The sequence below is a fragment of the Rhinoderma darwinii genome, chromosome 5, assembly GCF_050947455.1.
Source record: "Rhinoderma darwinii isolate aRhiDar2 chromosome 5, aRhiDar2.hap1, whole genome shotgun sequence".
Taxonomy (NCBI): domain Eukaryota; kingdom Metazoa; phylum Chordata; class Amphibia; order Anura; family Rhinodermatidae; genus Rhinoderma; species Rhinoderma darwinii.
In genome coordinates, this window is record NC_134691.1 from 292,538,220 (window position 1) to 292,559,132 (window position 20,913).

General features: G+C 42.8%; 1 protein-coding gene across 1 annotated transcript; it reads right to left on the reverse strand.

Annotated features, from left to right (window-relative positions):
• Positions 1-13,449: 13,449 nt before the first annotated feature.
• LOC142652602 (protein QNR-71-like) lies at positions 13,450-17,180 on the reverse strand. The gene is made up of 7 exons (XM_075828259.1): positions 17,118-17,180; positions 16,478-16,889; positions 15,977-16,138; positions 15,787-15,889; positions 15,515-15,726; positions 14,579-14,669; positions 13,450-13,709 (listed from the first exon to the last, which is right to left on the reverse strand). The coding sequence occupies exons 1-7, from the start codon at positions 17,178-17,180 to the stop codon at positions 13,559-13,561; spliced, it is 1,194 nt and encodes a 397-aa protein (XP_075684374.1). The 3' UTR covers positions 13,450-13,558.
• Between the last annotated feature and the right edge of the window lie 3,733 nt (positions 17,181-20,913).

Consider the following 20,913-nt stretch of genomic DNA (forward strand, 5'->3'; position numbering starts at 1 on the left):
CTTGGAAGGTGAATGAGCTTGTCAGGGATCAGCACAGCAGAATTTAAACTGGGCTCAACAAGTCACAGCTGCAGGAGATATCAGCCAGTCCCCACGATCCCTCCTCCTGATTATGAGAAGTCTGCAGGCCCATCATGTGATGGAATTAAGGAAAGATGTCTGATTTCAAGAATAGTAGCCGGCCTCCCTGTTTATGTGCTTATCAGTCACTCCCATTAAACTCAAACTTTTTAAGGCCCTGTTCACACAAAGTTTTTTTGCCCGCAGAAAAATCTGAAGGAATTTTGAGGCAGATTTTGACCTTCCTGCAAATTCTTGCCGCGTTTTGATCTGCCTGCAGATTCTTGCCGTGATTTTCGCAGGCTTTTTCACCCGCAGCCATTGAGCGCCATGGGCAAAAAACGCAATGAAAAACGCTTTCTCTGCCTTCCATTGATTTCAAAAGGAGGTCAGAGGCGGAACCGAGGCAAGAAAGAGCATGCCACTTTTTATTACCGCGAGCGGCTAAAAACTACCGTGGAAAAAACCGTCTCCGCTTCCCATTGAAATCAATTTTATCTTGTGGTCTAAATTACAAGTTAAGTTTATTGTTTTGGTCATTATGGTCACGGTGATATCACATATGTGTACTTTTATTTCTTTTTTACTAAATAAAACCACTTTTTTTTAACCCCTTAAGGACGCAGCCTTGTTTTGGCCTTAAGGCTCAGAGCCCAAATCAAACATATTTCACTTTATGTGGTAATAACGTCGGAATGCTTAAACCTATCCAAGTGATTCTGAGATTGTTTTCTCGTGACACATTGGGCTTTATGTTAGTGGTAAAATTTGGACGATATATTCAGCGTTTATTGGTGAAAAAGTGCAAAATTTAGAGAAAATGTATAAAAAATAGAATTTTTCAGAATTTAAATGCATCTGCTTGTAAAACAGACTGTTATACCACCCAAAATAGTTACTAGTTCACATTTTCCATATGTCTACTTTAGATTGGCATCATTTTTTGAACATTCTTTTATTTTTGTTGGACGTTACAAGGCTTAGAACATAAACAGCAATCTCTCATATTTGAAGGAAAATTTCAAAAGCCTTTTTTTTAAGGTACCTGTTCGGTTCCAAAGTGGCTTTGAGGGTCCTATGTATTATAAACCCCAATAAAACACCCCATTTTGAAAACTAGACCCCTCAAAGTATTCAAAACAGCATTTAGAAAGTTTATTTAACCCTTCAGGCATTTCACAGAAATTAAAGCAAAGTAGAGGTAAAATTTGCTAATTAAATTTTTCTTGCTGAATTTCAATTGTATTCAATTTTTTTCTGTAACACAGAAGAAACACTACTAAATATGTATTGTCCAGATTCTGCAGTTTTTAGAAATGTCCCACATGTGTCTCTAGTGCACTCGTGGACTAAAACACAAGCCCCAGAATCAAAGAAGGACCTAGTACATTTTGAGGCCTCTTTTTTATTAGAATATATTTTAGGCAGCATGCCAGGTTTGAAGAGGTGTTGAGGTGCCAAAACAGTAGGAGTCCCACAAAAGTGTCCCCATTTCGGAAACTACACCCCTCAAAGAATTAATTTATGGTTGTTGTTACCATTTTGAACCCACAGTTTTTACATAGCACGTATTTGAATTGGGCTGTGAAATTAACAAAATGTCATTTTTTCCAATAAGATGTCACTTTTGATAAAAATTTCTTATTTTCACAGGGAACAAAATACCCCATTTTGTTGCCCAATTTCTCCTGAGTGCAGCAATACCCCATTTGTGGCGATAAACTGCCGTTTGAGCCTATGGGAGGCCTCAGAAGGGAAGGAGCGCTGTGTGTTCTTTGGAGTGCAGATTTTGCTGGAATGGTTTTCGGGTGCCATGTCGCATTTGCAGAGCCCCAGAGGTATCAAAGCAATGGAAACCCACCAGAAGTGACCCCACTTTGGAAACTACACCCCTCAAGGAATTAATTGATGGGTAATGTGACCATTTAGACCCAATAGTTTCTTCACAGAACTTATTTGAATTGGGCTGGGAATTTAAAAACATTTTTTTTTTCCAATAATATGTCGTTTTAGCTCAAAATTTCTTATTTTCACAAGAAATAAAATACTTCATTTTGTTGCCCAATTTGTCCTGAGTACGGCAATACCCCATTTGTGGTGATAAACTGCCGTTTGGGCCCATGGGAGGGCTCAGTAGGAAATGAGCGCTGTTTGTTCTTTGGAGTCCAGATTTTGCTGGATTGGTTTTCGGGTGCCATGTCGCATTTGCAGAGCCCCAGAGGTATCAAAGCAATGGAAACCCACCAGAAGTGACCCCATTTTGGAAACTACACCCCTCAAGGAATTCATTTATTGGTGTTGTGACCATTTTGACCCCATAGTTTTTTCACATAACTTATTTGAATTGGGCTGGGAATTCAAACAAAATTAATTTTTTCCAATAATATGTAGTTTTGGCTGAAAATTTCTTATTTTCACAAGAAATAAAATACCCCATTTTATTGCCCAATTTGTCTTGAGTGCGGCAATGCCCAATTTGTGGTGATAAACTGACGTTTGGGCCCATGAGAGGGCTCAGAAGGAAAGGATCACCATTTGGCCTACTGGGGATTTTCTGGTGCAAAGTCATGTATGCAGAAGCCCCTGAGGTACCAGTACAGTTGAAACCCGCAAGAAGTGACCCCATTTTAAAAACTACACCTCTTAAGGCATTCATCTAGAGGTGTAGTGAGCATTTTTACCAGAGACATACACCCCATAAACTGTAATGTGGGTTCTCACGGGTATAGCAATACCCTCAATGTGGCTGTTATCAGTTGCCTGGGCACATGGCAGGGCTCAGAAGGGAAAGATGAATGGGATAAGACGTGCGGAGTGCATCAGGGTAAGTAAAACTGGGGTAGATTAAAAATCAAGGGATGTATGATACATTTTGAAGCACTCTTTCATACGGAGCCTTAGTTTTTCGGGACACGTGTCAAATTGATATATTGTGTCCTCCCTTATCCCCCTCTTATAGCAGACTTTGTACCGCTTTTGACTTTTTCCCTCCTTGCCAGTTTGGGGAACTTCTCCTGGAAAGTGTTGCCCTGGTACGATGCATGTGGCCCTGCTTCCAGAAGTACTGGGTGCCCCCCCTTCTTGGTCCCTAAAAACTAGTTTCTTGATAACCACCTCTTGAAATTCCAGGAAAGTTCCCCTCTGGCCTGCACATCGACGTAGCACGTACCCATTGTACAATGGCATCTGTATGATGTGCACGGCCAGCTTCTTATACCACACCGCATGGCGCTGTAGGGCTTCAGGACTTGATCTGACAAGTCCACCCCTCCCATGTACCTATTGTAGTCCAGGATGCAGTCTGGTTTGGGGGTCTCTGTACTGGTACCTCGTACAGGTACATGCGTACTGGTGTGGCATCTCTCTTGTCCTTGTACTTGACACACAATATGTTGCTGCTAGATTGTGCCCTGCTCTAACCCCTTCTTAGTGTTTGCCCAAAAAGAGTCTTAGGGAGGCCTCTCAGATTTCTTCTAGCAGTGCCGCATGCCGCAGGACTTCTGGAAGCGAGGCACTTGAAGAGTGGGATGCTGGTATAAAAATTATCCAGGTAGAGGTGGTAACCCTGGTCCAGCAGTGGGTGCACCAAATCCCACACAATTTTTGCATTAACTCCCAGTAAGGGGGGGCATTCTGGGGGCTGAATACTGGTGTCCTTCCCTTCATATATCCTAAATTTGTAGGTAAACCCTGATGCACTCTCACACAGCTTATACATCTTCACACTATACCTTGCCCTCTTACCCGGCAGGTACTGGCGGAATTGAAGCCTCCCTTTAAAATGTACTAAGGACTCATCAATAGAAATACACTTCTCGGGTGTGTATGCTTGGGAAAATCGGGCACTGAAACGGTCTAATAGGGGTCTCCGTTTATACAAACAGTCAAAACTGCGGTCGTCTTGGAGTAGTCAATTTTCATTAGGAGAAGCGAAGTATTGCCTCATTTTTATTTATTTTTAGGTTCCAGTTCAGTTCTGTAGTTGCTTTGAGGGGCTCATATATTAGAAACCCCTATGAAGCACCCCATTTTAAAAACTAGACCCCTCAAAGTATTCACAACAGCATTTAGAAAGTTTATGAACTCTTTAGGTGTTTCACAGAAATTTAGAGCAAAGTAGAGGTGAAATTTACATATTTATTTTTGTCAGAAAATCCTTTTTATACAATTTTTTTCTATAAGACAAAAGGTTTTACCAGAGAATCGCAACGTAATACTTAATGCCCAGATTCTGCAGTTTTGAGAAATATCCCACATGTGGCCCTAGTGCGGTAATGGACTGAAGCACCGGCCTCCGAAGCAAAGGAGCACCTAGTGGATTTTGAGGCCTCTTTTTTTTTTAGGCACCATGTCCGGTTTGAAGAGGTCTTGTGGTGCCAAAACAGTGGAAACCCCCCAAAAGTGACCCCATTTTGGAAACTAGACCCCTTGAGGAATTTATTGCAGTTTTCATTGGGTGCATGCGGCTTTTTGATCAGTTTTTATTCTATTTTTAGGTGGCGTGATGACTAAAAAACAGCAATTCTACTATTGTTTTTTTATTCTATTTTTTTTACAACGTTCACCGTGCGCTATAAATGACATATTCACTTTATTCTACGGGGCGATACGATTACGGCGATACCATATGTTTATAGTTTTTTATGTCTTATGGCGTTTGCACAATAAAATACGTTTTGTAAAAAATGATTCACTTTTTGTGTTACCATATTCTAAGAGCCAGAACTTTTTTATTTTTCCATCAATAAAGCCGTGCGAGGACTTATTTTTTGCGTAACAAACTGTAGTTTCAATCATTACCATTTTTAGGTACATGCGACTTTTTGATCTCTTTTTATTCCATTTTTTGGGAGGTGAAGTGACCAAACAATTGTGATTGTGGTACGGTTTATTATTATTTTCTTTTACGGCGTTCACCGTGCGGCATAAATAATGAAATAATTTTGTAGTTCAGGCCGTTACGGACGCGGCGATACCAATTATGTATAGTTTATTTGTTTTTTTATCTATTTTTATTAATAATAAAGGACTGATAAGGGAAAAAGGGGGATTTTTACTTTTATTACTTTTAAAACTTTTATTTTCTTATTTTGACACATATTTTTTTTACTTTTTTTTTACTTTATTACTTTGTCCCACTAGGGGACTTGAGGGCAGGAGGCCCTGATCGCTATTCTAATACACTGCACTACATGCGTAGTGCAGTGTATTAGAACTGTCAGCTACTCACTGACAGCAAGCATAGTGGGTCCTGACTTTGTCAGGACCCACTAGGCTTCCGTCGATGGCATAGCCGGACGCCATTGTTTGGTGTCCGGTTGCCATAGTCACCATCGCCAGCCGCTATCGTGTAGCAGGCCGGCGATGGCAGCTTAACCCCTAAAAAGCTGCGATCTCTATTGAACGCGGCTTTTAAGGTGTTAATCAGCGGGGACACAGCGATCAGTCCCCGCTGTAGGAGCTGCGGCAGCTGCTGTACAAGACAGCAGCTGTCACAGCTCCTGTATGTGTCGGGAGGACGGCCGAAATGGCCGTTACTCCCGTGACGTACTATTAGGTCATGGAGTGTGAACGATACAGCTACCATGACCTAATAGTATGTCCAGGAGCGGGAAGGGGTTAATGGATTTTTTTGTTTGTTTTTTTAACTGTAATCTTTATTAATAATTTTTATTTACTTATTTTTTTAGTCACGCTAGGGGACTTTACTATGCGATCTTTAGTACTTAGTATACCAAAGCATTGTTGCCTATCAGTGTAAAACTGACAGGCAATCTATTAGGACGTGCCTCTGGCCTTTGTTAGGCCCTCGACTGCCATGACACCCCATCGGAGGCCCGCGATTGCGTTTGGCTCCCTCCCTCTGTAAAGGACTTAAATGCTGCAGCCGCTATTGACCACAGCATTTAAGAGATTAAATGTCTGCGATCTAAGTAAACTTCGATCAGACAGCCGAGTAACTGCTCCAACCTGCACAGGACACCCGTGCAAAACTTAGACTAAGCTGCCGTGAAAAGGCAGCCGCCTAGCCTAAGTCCCCTTAGTGACGGCTGTGAAAAGGCGTTTTGGTCGTCACTTAGGGGTTAAACACAATCGAATGGTCAACTGGCAACTGGGGTATATAATATATAATTAATTTCAATTCTAAATGTCACGCACATTACTTGGCCTTGTCGTTAAGTTCCATTAAAACCATCCCTGTCGTTTTTCCTAAGCCCTATTGAAGTTTTTCCAATGTTTTTTCTGAAAAGGAATGTGACAAACTACCACCTTATAAACTGTGCAATCGATATTATTCCAGTTTCCAACCTTCCTAAAGGGCGAATCTCTAATTTCTCACCTTTCACCTCAACGTCAGTCATTACCCCATAGTGACCACCAAAACACCTTTTCACGGCGGTCACTAACGGGCCTTAGTTTGCGGCCTAGTTTAAGACCTACACGAGTGTTTGATAAAGACCCATTCATGGGTTGAAACGCTGCAAGAGGTCTCGTCTCACATCCGAAGACATTGACATTAGGGTGTCGAGAGACACTAATTTAATGTCCCAACTTTTCAGTATGCTGGATTGCAACATTCGGATGTGTGCCCTTGCCCAGGGTACCGCCTCGATAGCCGATGTTAGAAGGCCTAACACTCTCATGGCCTCACGGATGGAGCAGTGACTCAGTGATATTAGTCATTGAACTCCTTGATGGATAGAATATATCCGGGCGTTGGACAATGTCAGCGACATTTCTTGTGTGTCTACCATGAAGCCTAAGTACTTCAACCTGGTGCATGGTGTTAGATGAGACTTTTGGAGGTTTATCATGAAACCGTGTGAGATGAGCATGTCTAGAGTGACTTTTAGGTGCTTTGTAAGGATATCTTCTGATGGGGCTCTCACCAGCCAATCGTCAAGGGAAGTACATACGAAGATCCTCTTCATGCGTATTACTGAAGACAGTACCACCGCTACCTTCATAAACACTCGGGGCGCTGATGTTATCCCAAAGGGCAGGCAGGTGAACTTAAGATGTAAAACTTGATGATGAAGAAGAACTGCTACCCGTAGAAATTTCCTGTGTTTTTTCAGGACCGGGATATGAAGATATGCATCTTGCAGATCGATAGTGGCTAGAAAATCTCCTTCTTGGACAATATTTATGACCGATTGTATGGATTCCATTTTGAACTTTCTTTACAAAGAATTTGTTCAGGTATGTCAAATCTATCACTAGCCACCACTTGTCTTCCTTTATTGGAACGGCAAAGATAGGGGAGTACACTCCCTGACCCCGCTGATTATACAGGACTTCTTCCAATGCTCCCTTCCTTATGAAGTCTTGAATGAGACTGAGAACCACCGGATTTCTTCCTCTGTTTATACAGAATTTATTTTTTGGAATGCCGTTTAGTTCCAAAGAGTAGCCATTCTGGATGGTGGATCTGACCCAGGTGTCTAAGGACTTTTTTAGCCATAGGTGAACAAACTTTCCTATTCTTCCACCTACTGGACACTCCTCTCTCTTGGCGTCATAAGCTAGGATTTCTTTGAAAGGGGGATTTCTTCCTGAAGGGGGGGGTTACCCTCTTTCTTGCTTTTGAACCAACGCTGCCTGTCTCCACCGCGAAAATAATTTTGGCCCTTAGGGGACCTTTTGGAATGGGGTTGAAAGGTTTTGAATGGTGGCCTCTTTGGAGGGCGTGGGAAGGAAATCCATCTTTCATCATTTATCAACTTAAGGATGTCTTCCAGCTGAGGTCCGAAGAGAGAAGAGGGATGAAATGGTAGGAAACAGAAATGATTCTTGGATGGCACGTCCCCTGTCCATTGCTTGATCCAAAGGGTTCTATGCGCCACATTAGAGAGATCTAGAGATCTAGAAGAAAACTTCAAGACATCCAGCGGTTCGTCACATAAAAACTCTGCAGCCGCTTTCATGAGAGGGATATTATGTAAGATCTCCTCTTTCGGTACACCGTCTTCTAGATCTTGTGAGAGCTGAGTAAGCCATGTATGAAGGGCACTGGTAACCGGGTTGGAGGCTGATGCCAATTTACACGCCGCTACCGACGATGAGTAGGCTTTTTTTTAATATCGAATCCGCTCTGCGATCCATTGGATCCTTTAAGAGTGAGGATTCCTCTGAAGGAAACACAGATTTCTTTGATAACCTGGCGACAGCCAGATCAGCCTTGGGCGGAACATCTCAGTTAGAAGTAAACTTGGGATCTGATTTGTAGGAGTGTTTAAACCTCGCCCCTTGATCGATACGTCTCTCCGGCTTATCCCAATCTTTCTGAAACCAATTCGTCATAGCAGGATGGGAGGGAAGGACTCTGTTTTTGTTGCCTGGAAAATAATAAAGTTGTTCCTTTTTAGGTTTATGAGACACATCTTTTATCGGTCTCGACGGTCAATTTGACTGCTTTCAGCAAGTGCGGGACCTTATCTTTATCTAACAGATAAATATTATCTAGAGGTTCCCCATCAGAGTCCTCTGAATCCAGATCATCCTCTGATATATCATATTCGGAAGGGGAATGCGGATAGGGCGTCTGCTTCCTACCTTTAAATTTTTTCGGCATAGCAGCCGACTTCATCTCCTGAAAGGTGTACGTAAGCTGATCCTTAAACCAGGACAGAAACCCCTTCGCTTCAGTATGGAGGAATTGTTCAGGAGGTCTGCAAGAGGAGTAGAAACTCTGATCCCAATCCCCTGGCAACGGTTGCTGACAACCTTTACACATATTTTGCTTTGATTTACTCTTGCGTTTCCCTTGAGATGCCATCTGGGGAAAGAGGCATGCAATTTACAATCTAACCTGTAAGTGGCCTCAAGGAAGAAAACCCCTCTAACATTAACACAATGTAAGTTAGGTACCAATTAGCGGCCAATTCTCCAGGGTCAAGCACCTTAACCAGCGCCGTAGCCCCAGATTCATGGTCCTTTCTTGAACCGCCGGGATCCCGTGAGACTTCCGTTCTCGCGCATGCGCAGCACGCACCAAGCCGGCGCATGCGCAGGTAACCGGCGTACACCTTACTTTGACAACGGCCATCTTGAAACACCCGTCCGGAGGTGAATGGGATCCACGTCTAGGAGCCGAGGGACAGGTAAACCTGTATGCCGCTCCAGAATGGAAGTGTGGCTTCTATCCCAGGTAAGACATAGAAGCCAGGCCGAGGGACTGAGGAAACCTCCAATATACAGCCCCCCATGTCCTCATAGGGACAGAGGAGACCCTCTGTATAAAGCATTCAGTATAGATGTCTTCACAACCCATGTTCATAGAAGAGAAAAAATACGCTTTCTGATTTGATTTGGGCTCTATTTAAGGCTACCTGGGACCTCCTAATTGTTTAATTGATTACTGCTGAGTAATATGTCTCTTCTATCCGGTCAGATGAAGTATCTTAACCCTTAAGTGTGCTGCCGTAGGACAATCAGGAAGTAATATATATGTAAACTCTATAAATTTTGGAGTACACATAATATTGTTTACCAAATCACTTTAATTAATAAGTGTCAATGTAAAGTGCGAAAGCACTAGACCAATTCTTATTGATACATTTTTATCACCATTCAGTTCATGCTGATATACCTGACAAATAAAACACCAATGGTTATGTGGTAACCGGAAACAAATATATCCCTAATGGGTAAAAGACTAAGTGAGAAATAAGCCATATGTTCTAGGGAAAATTAACAGGAATGACAGCTCGTCTGCACAGAACATCGTAAGACCCATTGCAAGCAATGGGCAGATGTTTGCCGACGTATTGGAGCCGTCTTTTCAGGCGTAAAACGCCTCCATTACGTCTGAAAAGAGGTTGTGTGCACATACCCATATATTACGAATAGTATTCTTATGTGAATTGGGCAAAGAAGACAGTAGAGCTGTGTCCGGCTGGTACCTCATTGTATTTCACATCAGCCGAAATTTACTTAAAGTGGCTCTGTCACCAGATTTTGCAACCCCTATCTGCTATTGCAGCAGATCGGCGCTGCAATGTAGATTACAGTAACGTTTTTATTTTTAAAAAACGAGTATTTTTGGCCAAGTTATGACCATTTTTGTATGTATGCAAATGAGGCTTGCAAAAGTACAACTGGGCGTGTTGAAAAGTAAAAGTACAACTGGGCGTGTATTATGTGCGTACATCGGGCGTGTTTACTACTTTTACTAGCTGGGCGTTCTGATGAGAAGTATCATCCACTTCTCTTCAGAACGCCCAGCTTCTGGCAGTGCAGATCTGTGACGTCACTCACAGGTCCTGCATCGTGTCGGCCACATCGGCACCAGAGGCTACAGTTGATTCTGCAGCAGCATCAGCGTTTGCAGGTAAGTAGCTACATCGATTTACCTGCAAACGCCGATGCTGCTGCAGAATCATCTGTAGCCTCTGGTGCCGATGTGTCCTCGCTCGTCTGACACGATGCAGGACCTGTGAGTGACGACACAGCTTGATCTCTCGAGAACACGCTGTGTGTCTGCACTGCCAGAAGCTGGGCGTAAAGACACCGCTGATGTGAATGGGCCCTGATGTGTGCAGGTAGCAGTATGCTGTGGGGATGCTTTTCTTCTGTAAACAACTTGGATCAATCTGTCTTATGGCAGCAGTTGAAAGTTGGTAATGCGATTGTATGGGAATTTTTTTAGTACAAATTAGGTACCTTAATGGATATATCAGTCTGAGATTGGTACTTGATCCCGCATAGGGACATACAATATATGGACAAAAGTATTGGGACACTTCTTAATCATTACATTCATGTGTTTCATTCACTCCCATTGCCACCGGTGTATAAAATCCAACACCTAGCCCTGCAGTCTGTCTTTACAGAAATTTGTGACACAATGGGTCATTCTAAAGCTCACTGATCTCGTGTGGTACTGTAATAGGATGCCACTGTTGTAACAAGACAGTTTGTGAAATTTCTTCCTTCCTAGATATTCCACGATCAACTGAGTGGTATTATTGCAAAGTGGAAGTGTTTAAAAACCACACTCAGGACCAAAGAGTCAGACCACGTAAAGTTACAGAGCAGGGTTGCCAAGTGCGGAGGTGCATTAAAGTTGGCAATGCTCTGCTGACTCCTGCATCCACACCTTAGATCACCAAGCGTAGTATGAAGTGACATAACACACGCTGCCTCTGGACTCTGTAGCAGATAAAATATTCTGTGGTGTGACAAATCACACTATCTGGCAGACCGATAGAGAAGTCTGGGTTTAGTACGCCAGGGGACCGTTACCTGGCTGCATTGTTCCAACTGTAACTGTTGTAGGAGGGATAATGCTATTGGGCTGTTTTTCAGGGGTTGGCCTAGGCCCATTCGCGATCGTAAAAAGGAAATTTTAAAGTGTAGCTAAATGTTCGACAAACTTGACATATCGAGCACGGAGACCCCCACCAATCGCTAGAACAAAGCATCTGAAGTATTCGTGTGAGCGCTTAGTTTCGGCTTTTTCCAGAAAGCCAATGTATCAGAGTACACTACTTTCTATCGAGTCCGTACACGATACATTTACTTCCGGAAAAAGCCAAACAGAAACGAAGCAGCTGAGCACTCACACAAACTCATCAGCTGCTTCGTTCTAGAGATTGGTGGGGTTTCCGTGCTCGGACACCCACCGATACAAACTTCTGACATGTCACTATGACATATCAGAGGTTTGTCGAACGTTTAGCTACACTTTAAAGCTCCAGTACACTGAGAATTTTTTGCTTTCAACTTTGTGAGAGCAGTTTGAGGAAGTTCCTTTTTCTAATCCAACACTACTGTGCCCCAGTGCATAAAGAAATGTCCATAAAGACATGGCTGGATAAGTTGTGTGGAAGAACTTGACTGGCCTGCCTTGAGCCCTGACCACAACCCCATGGACCACTTTCGGGATGAACTAGGACAGAGATTGAGGCAGACCCTCTTGCCCAACATTAGTTTCTGACCTCACCAAGGCTCTTCTGAATGAATGGGCAAAAGTCCCACAAACACAAATCTTGTAGAAAGCCTTCTCAGAAGAGTGGAAGCTGTCTTATCTGCAAAGGGGGGGGGACGACAATTCCACATTAACTCCTGTGGATTTAGAATGTGATGTCAAAAGCTCCTGTAGATGTAGTGTGCAGTTGTCTCAACACCTTTGTCCATATAGTAGCTATACACCAGTGGGATCTAGATACACCCAAGTGTAACACAGCCATACTTTTGCCAGTATCAGAGATCCCTCCGATGCCAGCAGTTTAACCCCTTAAGTGCAAGAGTCAGGCTATCAGCAGTCTAATGAGTTTCCATGGCAGCTCGGTGCCTAACAAAAGACCCAAGCCTGACTGTTACACCTAACAGCCACATAAGATAGCCTGTAAGGCTGGGTTCACACGACCATGTTACGTCCGTAATGTATGGAACGTATTTCGGCCGGAAGACCCGGACCGAACACACTGCAGGGGGCTGGGCTCCTAGCATCATAGTTATGTACGATGCTAGGAGTCCCTGCCTCTCTGCAGGACAACTGTCCCGTACTGTAATCATGACGGGACAGTAATTCCACGGAGAGGCAGGGACTCCTAGTGTCGTACATAACTACGATGCTAGGAGCCCGGCTCCCGGCAGTGTGTTCGGTCCGGGACTTGCGGCCGAAATACATCCGTCCACGTACGGATGTTAATGTGCTTGTGTGAACCCAGCCTCATGCTTTTAATCCTTCTCAATTATGAGTTTGAAGGGGGGGGGGGGGCGGCAGTACTATAATTGGTTGCGATTTGGCTGGTGTCTTTGAGGAAAGATGCATAAGCACGACAAATAGTTATGAAGGACATGTCTCACCCGGGACATGGTCAACTTTAGGCAGAAGATTTGCTCCCTAGATGCCCTCTATGTAGGTTGAGAGTTATCATACTGCATTGTGTTTTGTTTTAAATACGTTTTAATCTAATTTAAATGTATTTGTATGTTAGTTTGTAGTATGTGTGCTACCCCTTTTTCTTCTTTTTAAACGGGTGGATTCCTCATATTTGACAATTGAGTACTTTTGTAGATACTGTTTTTCTTCTAGGAGTTTAGTAAATAGAAGATTATGGAACAATACTGTTAAGAAATAATGCATCTCTAAGTCTTCATTCACATCTGCATCGGGGTCCCATTTGGAAATCGCGTCGGAGCTTTCTTCTAGAACGGGACCCTGGACACAAAGGCAAACCAGAGGTTCCCGTTTCCATCACCATTGATTTCAATGGTGACAGATCCGATGCCCATGGTTTCCGTTAGTCTGTTGTGCTCCGGGTGAGTGTACATGTGTTCAGGGTCCCGATCGGCCAGAAAGCTCAGATTAAACGTCAGAACGAGACCCCCAACGCAGATGTGAACAAAGCCTAAGTTATGGTTTCAGACAGGCAACAATTTAAATAAAATGAGCTACTTTATTGACAATTATTTCTACTACAGAGTAACCACTTTACATGACCAGCAGAATACCAACACACGGCAGACATTCAAGTTTTAAGCAGAGTTATATTATTGTAGCCTTGCTTTTCAGGAGTGGATCATTCTCATGGCTTCTGTTGAAGATAACATTTTTGATCTGACTGAAATACACAGTGATTCCATCACCACTCCTTCCAGCTGATGCATTTGCAATAGGTTTGTATTGCTTGGATTTCCTAGGGAAATAATAAAATTATATGTTGTGAAAACCGAAACTGCTGCACACTTCAGCAAAATGTAGGTTTTCAGATAACGGACTACCAAGACAAGGCGGTCTTTATGACAGGCTTCTGACGGCTTTACACAAGGCATTCTAAAATTGTGCTAGATCAGAGTGCTATCACACAATGGTAACCTATAGGAGGGGGGGGGGGGGGGGTGTCTCACATGAGCTTGTGATGAATGTTTGCTCGATAGGAGGAGCCTAGCAGCATGTAGTCTCTATAGGATTCTTAGACCAGTGAGTGAGGGGAAATGTACCCCCCCCAACGGAAAGTCAAACTGAAACCACAGCTTCCGTTTCAGTAGCCATTGATGTCAATGGTGACGGAAACCTTGCTAATGGTTTCCATTAGTCACCATTCCGTCAGGTTCCGTTTTGACAGAATCAATAGCGGAGTCGACTGCGCTATTGATTCCGGCAAACAAACGGAAACCTGCCGGAACGGTGACAGACGGAAACCATTAGCAGCGTTTATCACCATTAATATCAATGGTGATGCAAACGGCAGCTGTGGTTTCCGTTTGACTTTGTTGCGGGGTTCCACGATGGAAACCTCCGAGGGAACCCCAGAACGGAAAGCGAACGCTGATGTGAACAGGCCCTTATATGCAGCAGAGACTGTGCCTGAAAAACTGCACTACAGTTTGGTGCATTTTTTCAGATTTAATTCCTTGTGGGTTCCATGACAGATACGCTGTGCACTCACGCAGTGTATCCACCCTGTGTGAACATGGCCAAAATTTTATTATATGAACTTGAAGTAAACGCACAACCTTAATACAATTACCAATGTGAACCAAAAATGCTGTAACATTAACTCACTTGTGCAAGGTGATCCCAATTACCACTGCAACGAGGGCAACCAAACCTAAAGGAATAAGTACTGCATAAATGGTCCGTGGCGATCTAGAACCTAGAGTTGAGGAAAAAAATTAATAAACTAGTAAAAGACTGGTTTCTAATATGTACTGTATATGTTCCTATCCATTAACAACCAACAAACTGCATTTTTTTTTTTCTCATCGAAACAAATTTTTGGCCTCTACGTTTTAGGAAGCATTTTAAAAATTGCAACTTCACCTCAAAGCCCCTTAAAGGAACACAACCTAATTAAATGGGAGATTAAGTGGTCCACACAAGCCCCATGCACACGACCATATTTTTTCCCTCCCATAAATACAGGTCCTTTGTCACACGGTTTTAACCGTTTAACAAAAAAAAAAAAAAAAAAAAAAAAAAAAAAACGACATTTTTTTTCTTCTTTATTCAAAAAATTAAATCCCCTGACGTCATCTAGCAACGCTCCCGTAACTATGGGTGCACACACGTAGCCACCCGTAATTACGGGAGCTCCATAGACTTTAACGGCCCGGACACCTTCCCGTACAAAAATGTAAAGGTACCCGTGGCCAATAGAATTCTATGGGCATTTTTTACAGTCGTGTGAATGAGGCCTGAGTCTGCAGGTTTTTCTAAACTGTCACAAAAACTTCTTGCAAAAATCATGCAGAGAAGAGATTTTTTTTTGCTAGTCTTGCATTTTTGGCTGGCGAGTGACTAAGGGCCATGGCTGATCTCCTGGAACACAAGCTTCACTTATATATCCCTGCTTTGAATTGCAATTGGAGGGGAGGAAGAGCTAGGATTTATTTTTTTTAACTTAAAAAGTACACTATATGTGGCTATAAGGGAGAGCTTGTTCAGACTGTCCATTCTATCCAAGCTAGATAATAATCTTTCATAGGCATCATCACTTACCATCATCTATAGACACCAGAGTACTAGCGAGAGCCAAACTTGCACCGTCACTCAATGTAATATTTACACAGTAGGATCCAGGCTCAAATGCTCTCCTCAGGGTCAGCAAACATTGATCAGAAGATGGAACTACATCACAGACCATGTCCTGGGGAACCATGCAACTAGCATCTGAGACTACTGTGCAGGCATGCTGAAAGAACAGAGGTCGTCTCAAAGAAAAGCATTTTCAGTGTCACAGAATTTTGTTTTTATTCTGTTTATAGACATACCTTCCTTGGCAAGTCACCACAAAGTCAATTACGGAGTTTTCAGTCTGAGATGTAGATACTTGAACACGTGTCATTTCAACAATGTTGACCTCAAGGATACCATCTATAGTGGAGAAAAGGAATAAAGGCTCTTCTAGGCACTGATCATTCTAAAGCTACAGTAGCAGCGTCAAAAATGTCAGCAACTAACCTACAACTGTAATCTTGGTGTTGTAATATCCATATCTGTATATGAAGCAGCCAGGGGCAGGAGTTGTAGGTGGCATGGTTGTATCAACAGTGGTAACATTTGGCATTTCAGTTGTCATTGGGACAGTTTCCGTTTCAAATGGTGGCAGTTCTGTCGAGTTATCTGCAATGAGGAAAAACAAAAACTACATCCCGTGCACGAAGCCATATTACAGCCCAGTGTTGCAGAGCTTTACTAGATCACCCAAAGAGGTACCTGGGCCTTACTATACAACTTCATATGCCTCAGATTTCTTTGTACTGAATCCAGTGGGGGAAAAAAGCAAAGATCACTGCACACGTTATATAATGGAGTTATTCTTCCCTAGAACTATGGCATGAAATTTCTCCTACATACGGCACCCCACAACATACAAGTTCCAGTGACTGCATGACATGTGCATGAGGCCTAAAACAACCTGCAATCATAGAAGTGGCGTGAATAGATTTGGTTATAACTTACCAGTGGAATTGGCAGTGGTGAAAGTTCTGGTGGTTGTTGGTAGATGTGTTGTAGGGACTGGAGTGGATGTTGTAGGGACTGGAGTGAGTGTAACAGGTTTACATGGACCAGGAATGGCAGCTTTGATGGTCAAATTAACGCTAAAATTTCCAAGCAATGTATAAGTATGACTAGATACTGGGTTATTGGAAACAAATGATCCACTACCATCACCATAGCCCCAGTCAAATGTCAATTCAGATTTATTAAGATAATGGCTTGGATCATGGATTCGGATATCAAATTGAATTGGGGAATCCTTAATGAAGATACTGTCTGAGGAATTCTTGTCATTCTTCTGGGAAAGGTTCACATAAAATGGAATTTGATCTTGGAAAGAGGAAGAAAAATAATTCAGTTTGTGCGTCAAACACTTTAAAAAGTTAAAGATATAAAACACAGCTAAAGACCTCTACAGTAGTGCATTGCAAGTGTTGGCGGTGCCAGTATAGTGGCTGAAAAAGAATACAAAGTATTCTCCAACAATAAGCTGATCACAGGGTGTCCTGCTGCTGGGACCCCTGGTGATTGGCTGCAATCTCTGACAAGTGTTCAAGTGCCCTGCAGCACTGGGGAAAATTAAGCATTACACAGTGCTCACAGAAATCAATGGGCTATCAACAGATGTGGCAAGTATCTGAAGTGAGAAGCTTTGTAGCTGCATGGTTAACATGGAGGGTCCTATACAGCACCCTCAACTCAGAATTCTGTTATTGAGTATTTGAAAATGGGTTTTCTAAATCAGAGTACTCCTTTAAAATCAAAAAAAGCTGCCAGAGTGTGGGGGAGAATTTCCATCTCTTAAAGGGGAACTTTACCTTAAAGAGGCTCTGTCACCAGATTTTGCAACCCCTATCTGCTATTGCAGCAGATAGGCGCTGCAATGTAGATTACAGTAACGTTTTTATTTTTAAAAAACGAGCATTTTTGGCCAAGTTATGACCATTTTTGTAGTTATGCAAATGAGGCTTGCAAAAGTCCAAGTGGGCGTGTATTATGTGCGTACATCGGGGCGTTTTTAATACTTTTACTAGCTGGGCGCTCTGAAGAGAAGTATCATCCACTTCTCTTCAGAACGCCCAGCTTCTGGCAGTGCAGATCTGTGACGTCACTCACAGGTCCTGCATCGTGTCGGCCACATCGGCACCAGAGGCTACAGTTGATTCTGCAGCAGCATCAGCGTTTGCAGGTAAGTAGCTACATCGACTTACCTGCTAACGCCGATGCTGCTGCAGAATCAAAAATAAAAAAGCTGCAGGAAATGGTTTGGTTTTCTCAGCAGTGGAATGTCCGCTACTTTTAAAGGAAACGCTGCAGAAATTTTCTGCAACAATTCCATTACGCATGGACAAGCCCTTATAGAACTTTTATATTTACTAGGTTTTGTAGGAGCCATTCAACCAGTTCTGGTAAACACAAAATTCATCGAGATGTCCCCTATATTTAGGGACAATACTGCCTTTATTAAAGGCTGGGAAGAACTCCTTACTGACAGCTCCATACGTATGCTTCAGTATCTGTTGGACTTTGAGAGACAGAACTACAGCAAGATTAGTGTTCAACTAGAGAAAGAAATTGAAGATATACAGGTTTTTCATTCTTGCCCTGAATTTAGTACCTCTGAAATTAAATTGCAAAAAAATATCGAAAAATTACAGGGAGAAATTAAGGAGCGTAAACATCGAAAGTACATCCGTGACCGTAGGGATTTTGACTTGGGACAGGTTTACACATATAAAACAAATTCATATCCCACCTCAAAGCGCACTACGGTGTATACAGATTTCTCAGAATCGGACACTTCTGGCCCGGAGGAACCGAGACATACTGACAACTTAAGACTGGGTACGAAACGTAAAATCAGGAATAGTAGACCTAGTCTACCTAAACGATCATTTACTACATCTAAACAAACAAGTACTAATTACCCTAACCGTACGTCAGGATGTCCACCTACTACTTCCAGTTTTTTGCCTATGCCTTCTGCATCCTCCTTAACATCTATACCAAAGGCTACGAATACTCCGATCAGTCTTATACAATCACGGGTAAATCTGAGTCAGAACCCAGGGGACAATATGGTCAATTCTGTCGCTGGCCCCCGTGCTACATTTCCTTTTTTAGGCCCACCCAGCCTAAACTGGGGGACCAAACCTTAACACCAAACACTTATCTAAGGACGAAGAGTTGCAGATATTCAATCTATCCTCTTGTCATCTGAATACTCATCAGTTAACTTTACTGAAGAAGGGCCTTTCCTACACCCCTACACCAGGCTTCGATGAATTTATATGGGTAAAGGACATAAACTTATTCGCAAGAAAATTGGCCTTACATAAATATTTTAAGGGCAACGTTTCAGATGTTGCTCGACAAGACCGTCTGGAGTTTAATACCCTGAGGGATTTGGAAGGCCTTCTTTATGAGAGCGAATTTGGTGTCACTGATGTTGTAGGGCCATTCTCATCACTACGTCCTAAGTCAAAACTTACCCCACCCTTCTCTCAATATAGTCATATTGACACCTTTGTTAGAATGGTCTGTAATGATCTTAAGAAATTGAAGGGGGGTAGGTTCAAGACCTTTGGCAACCTTAGTGACAATGAGAAAATGGCACTGGATGATCTGTGTAAAAATGATGACTTAGTCCTGAAGCCCTCTGATAAGGGGGGCAATATAGTGGTGATGGACCGTACTGACTATGTCAGTATGGTCCATAAACTACTGGATGACACTACCACCTATGCCATCTTGGATAGTAACCCCACGGCCACCTACTTACCTGATTTGTACAATCTCCTCAATACCGCCAAGAATGATAACCTCATCACTACTGATGAATTCAAATCTCTTTATAATTCCACTCCTACTTTAGCAACTTTTTACGCATTACCCAAAGTTCACAAAGCAGTTCTTCCCCTCCCGGGGAGACCCATTGTGTCGGGTAATGATAACTTGACCCAAGGTATTAGTCTCTATGTGAATGAAATATTGTCACCTTTCGTTTCCTCCCTATCCTCATATCTTAAGGATACCAAGGACACCGTCACCAAGATCCATGAGATCAATGTCACCTCTACTACAATGATAGCGAGTATAGACGTAGAGTCACTCTATTCTAATATTCAGCACGATTTGGGACTCCCTGCCGTAAAATATTATTTGAGCACCAAAGGTACCCAATTCCTACAACATAATAATTTTGTGTTATCACTTTTACGTTATTTACTCACACATAACTACTTCACTTTTGATAAAGTATACTATCATCAAATTAAGGGCACGGCTATGGGCACTACCTGTGCGCCCACTTATGCAAATCTTTTTTTGGGGTGGTGGGAAGACACTATGGTTTTTTCTGATGATTTAATTTTTTTCACTTCACATATCTCCTTTTGGGGTAGATACATAGATGACATCCTCATCCTTTGGGACCATGCCATTAACTTTCTTGACCTTAAGATCTCTTTGGATCCTGGTGGCGGTGTCCAAACTGACATATTTTGAAAGGCCACAGCTACCAATAACTATTTACATTGGGAAAGTCACCATCCTCCAGCCCTTAAAAAAGGGATACCTATAGGCCAATATCTGAGAGCGAAACGGAACTGCTCCAGTGAAGCATCATTCCAACTGGAGTGTGATAAATTATTTCATAAATTTAGAGCACGAGGATACCCTAAGAAATGTTTGCATAGGGCCTACGCAAGGGCAAGGGCTGCTCGGCGAACTGACCTTCTGTCCAATAAGGAAACTATAGTTGCTAAGACCGGATCATCCAGTGCCATTCGTTGCATTGGCACTTTTGATGCATGCTCACCTCAGGTTTCCCAGATCTTACGGAAACATTGGGATATACTTATCGCTGACCCAGATTTGGAGGGGGCTATCTCTGAGAGTCCCAGTATTACCTACCGCAGGGGGAAAAAACTTACGTGACCTTTTAGTACATAGCCATTATTCAACTATAACTAGTACTCCATCTACATGGCTTACATCGTCAGTAAAGGGATTTCATCCCTGCGGTAGGTGCTCTTTCTGTTCATATATGCCCACCGTTAAGGAGTTCATTAATCCTACCGATGGCAAAACCTATTCTGTAAAACAGTTTCTCAACTGTCAGAGTAAAGGGGTTGTCTACATTGCTAGATGCCCATGTCCCAAGCTGTACGTGGGAAAAACAGTGCAAGAATTGAGAAGACGTATATCCAGACATCTCAGTACCATCAGGCTCAAGGAGGACACTACCCTCTCGAGACATACCCATGAGCACCATGGGGGCAATTCAGGGCTGCTTAAATTCTGGGGGGTTACCCAGATCAAAATGGGCCCCAGAGCAGGTAACCTGGACCGCAGACTCCTACAGGAGGAAGCACGGTGGATTTATCGCCTTAATA

Bases quoted from the DNA above. Each gene is read 5' to 3' on its own strand.
- LOC142652602 (XM_075828259.1), bottom strand. From the start codon at position 17,180: ATGCAGCTACAAAGCTTCTCACTTCAGATACTTGCCACATCTGTTGAT. The intron at 16,139-16,477 runs GTAAGTTATAAC...TCCTCATTGCAG, and splicing joins CACCACTGCCAATTCCACTG to ATAACTCGACAGAACTGCCA. The intron at 14,670-15,514 runs GTAAGTGATGAT...CCTCAACTCTAG, and splicing joins TCTGGTGTCTATAGATGATG to GTTCTAGATCGCCACGGACC.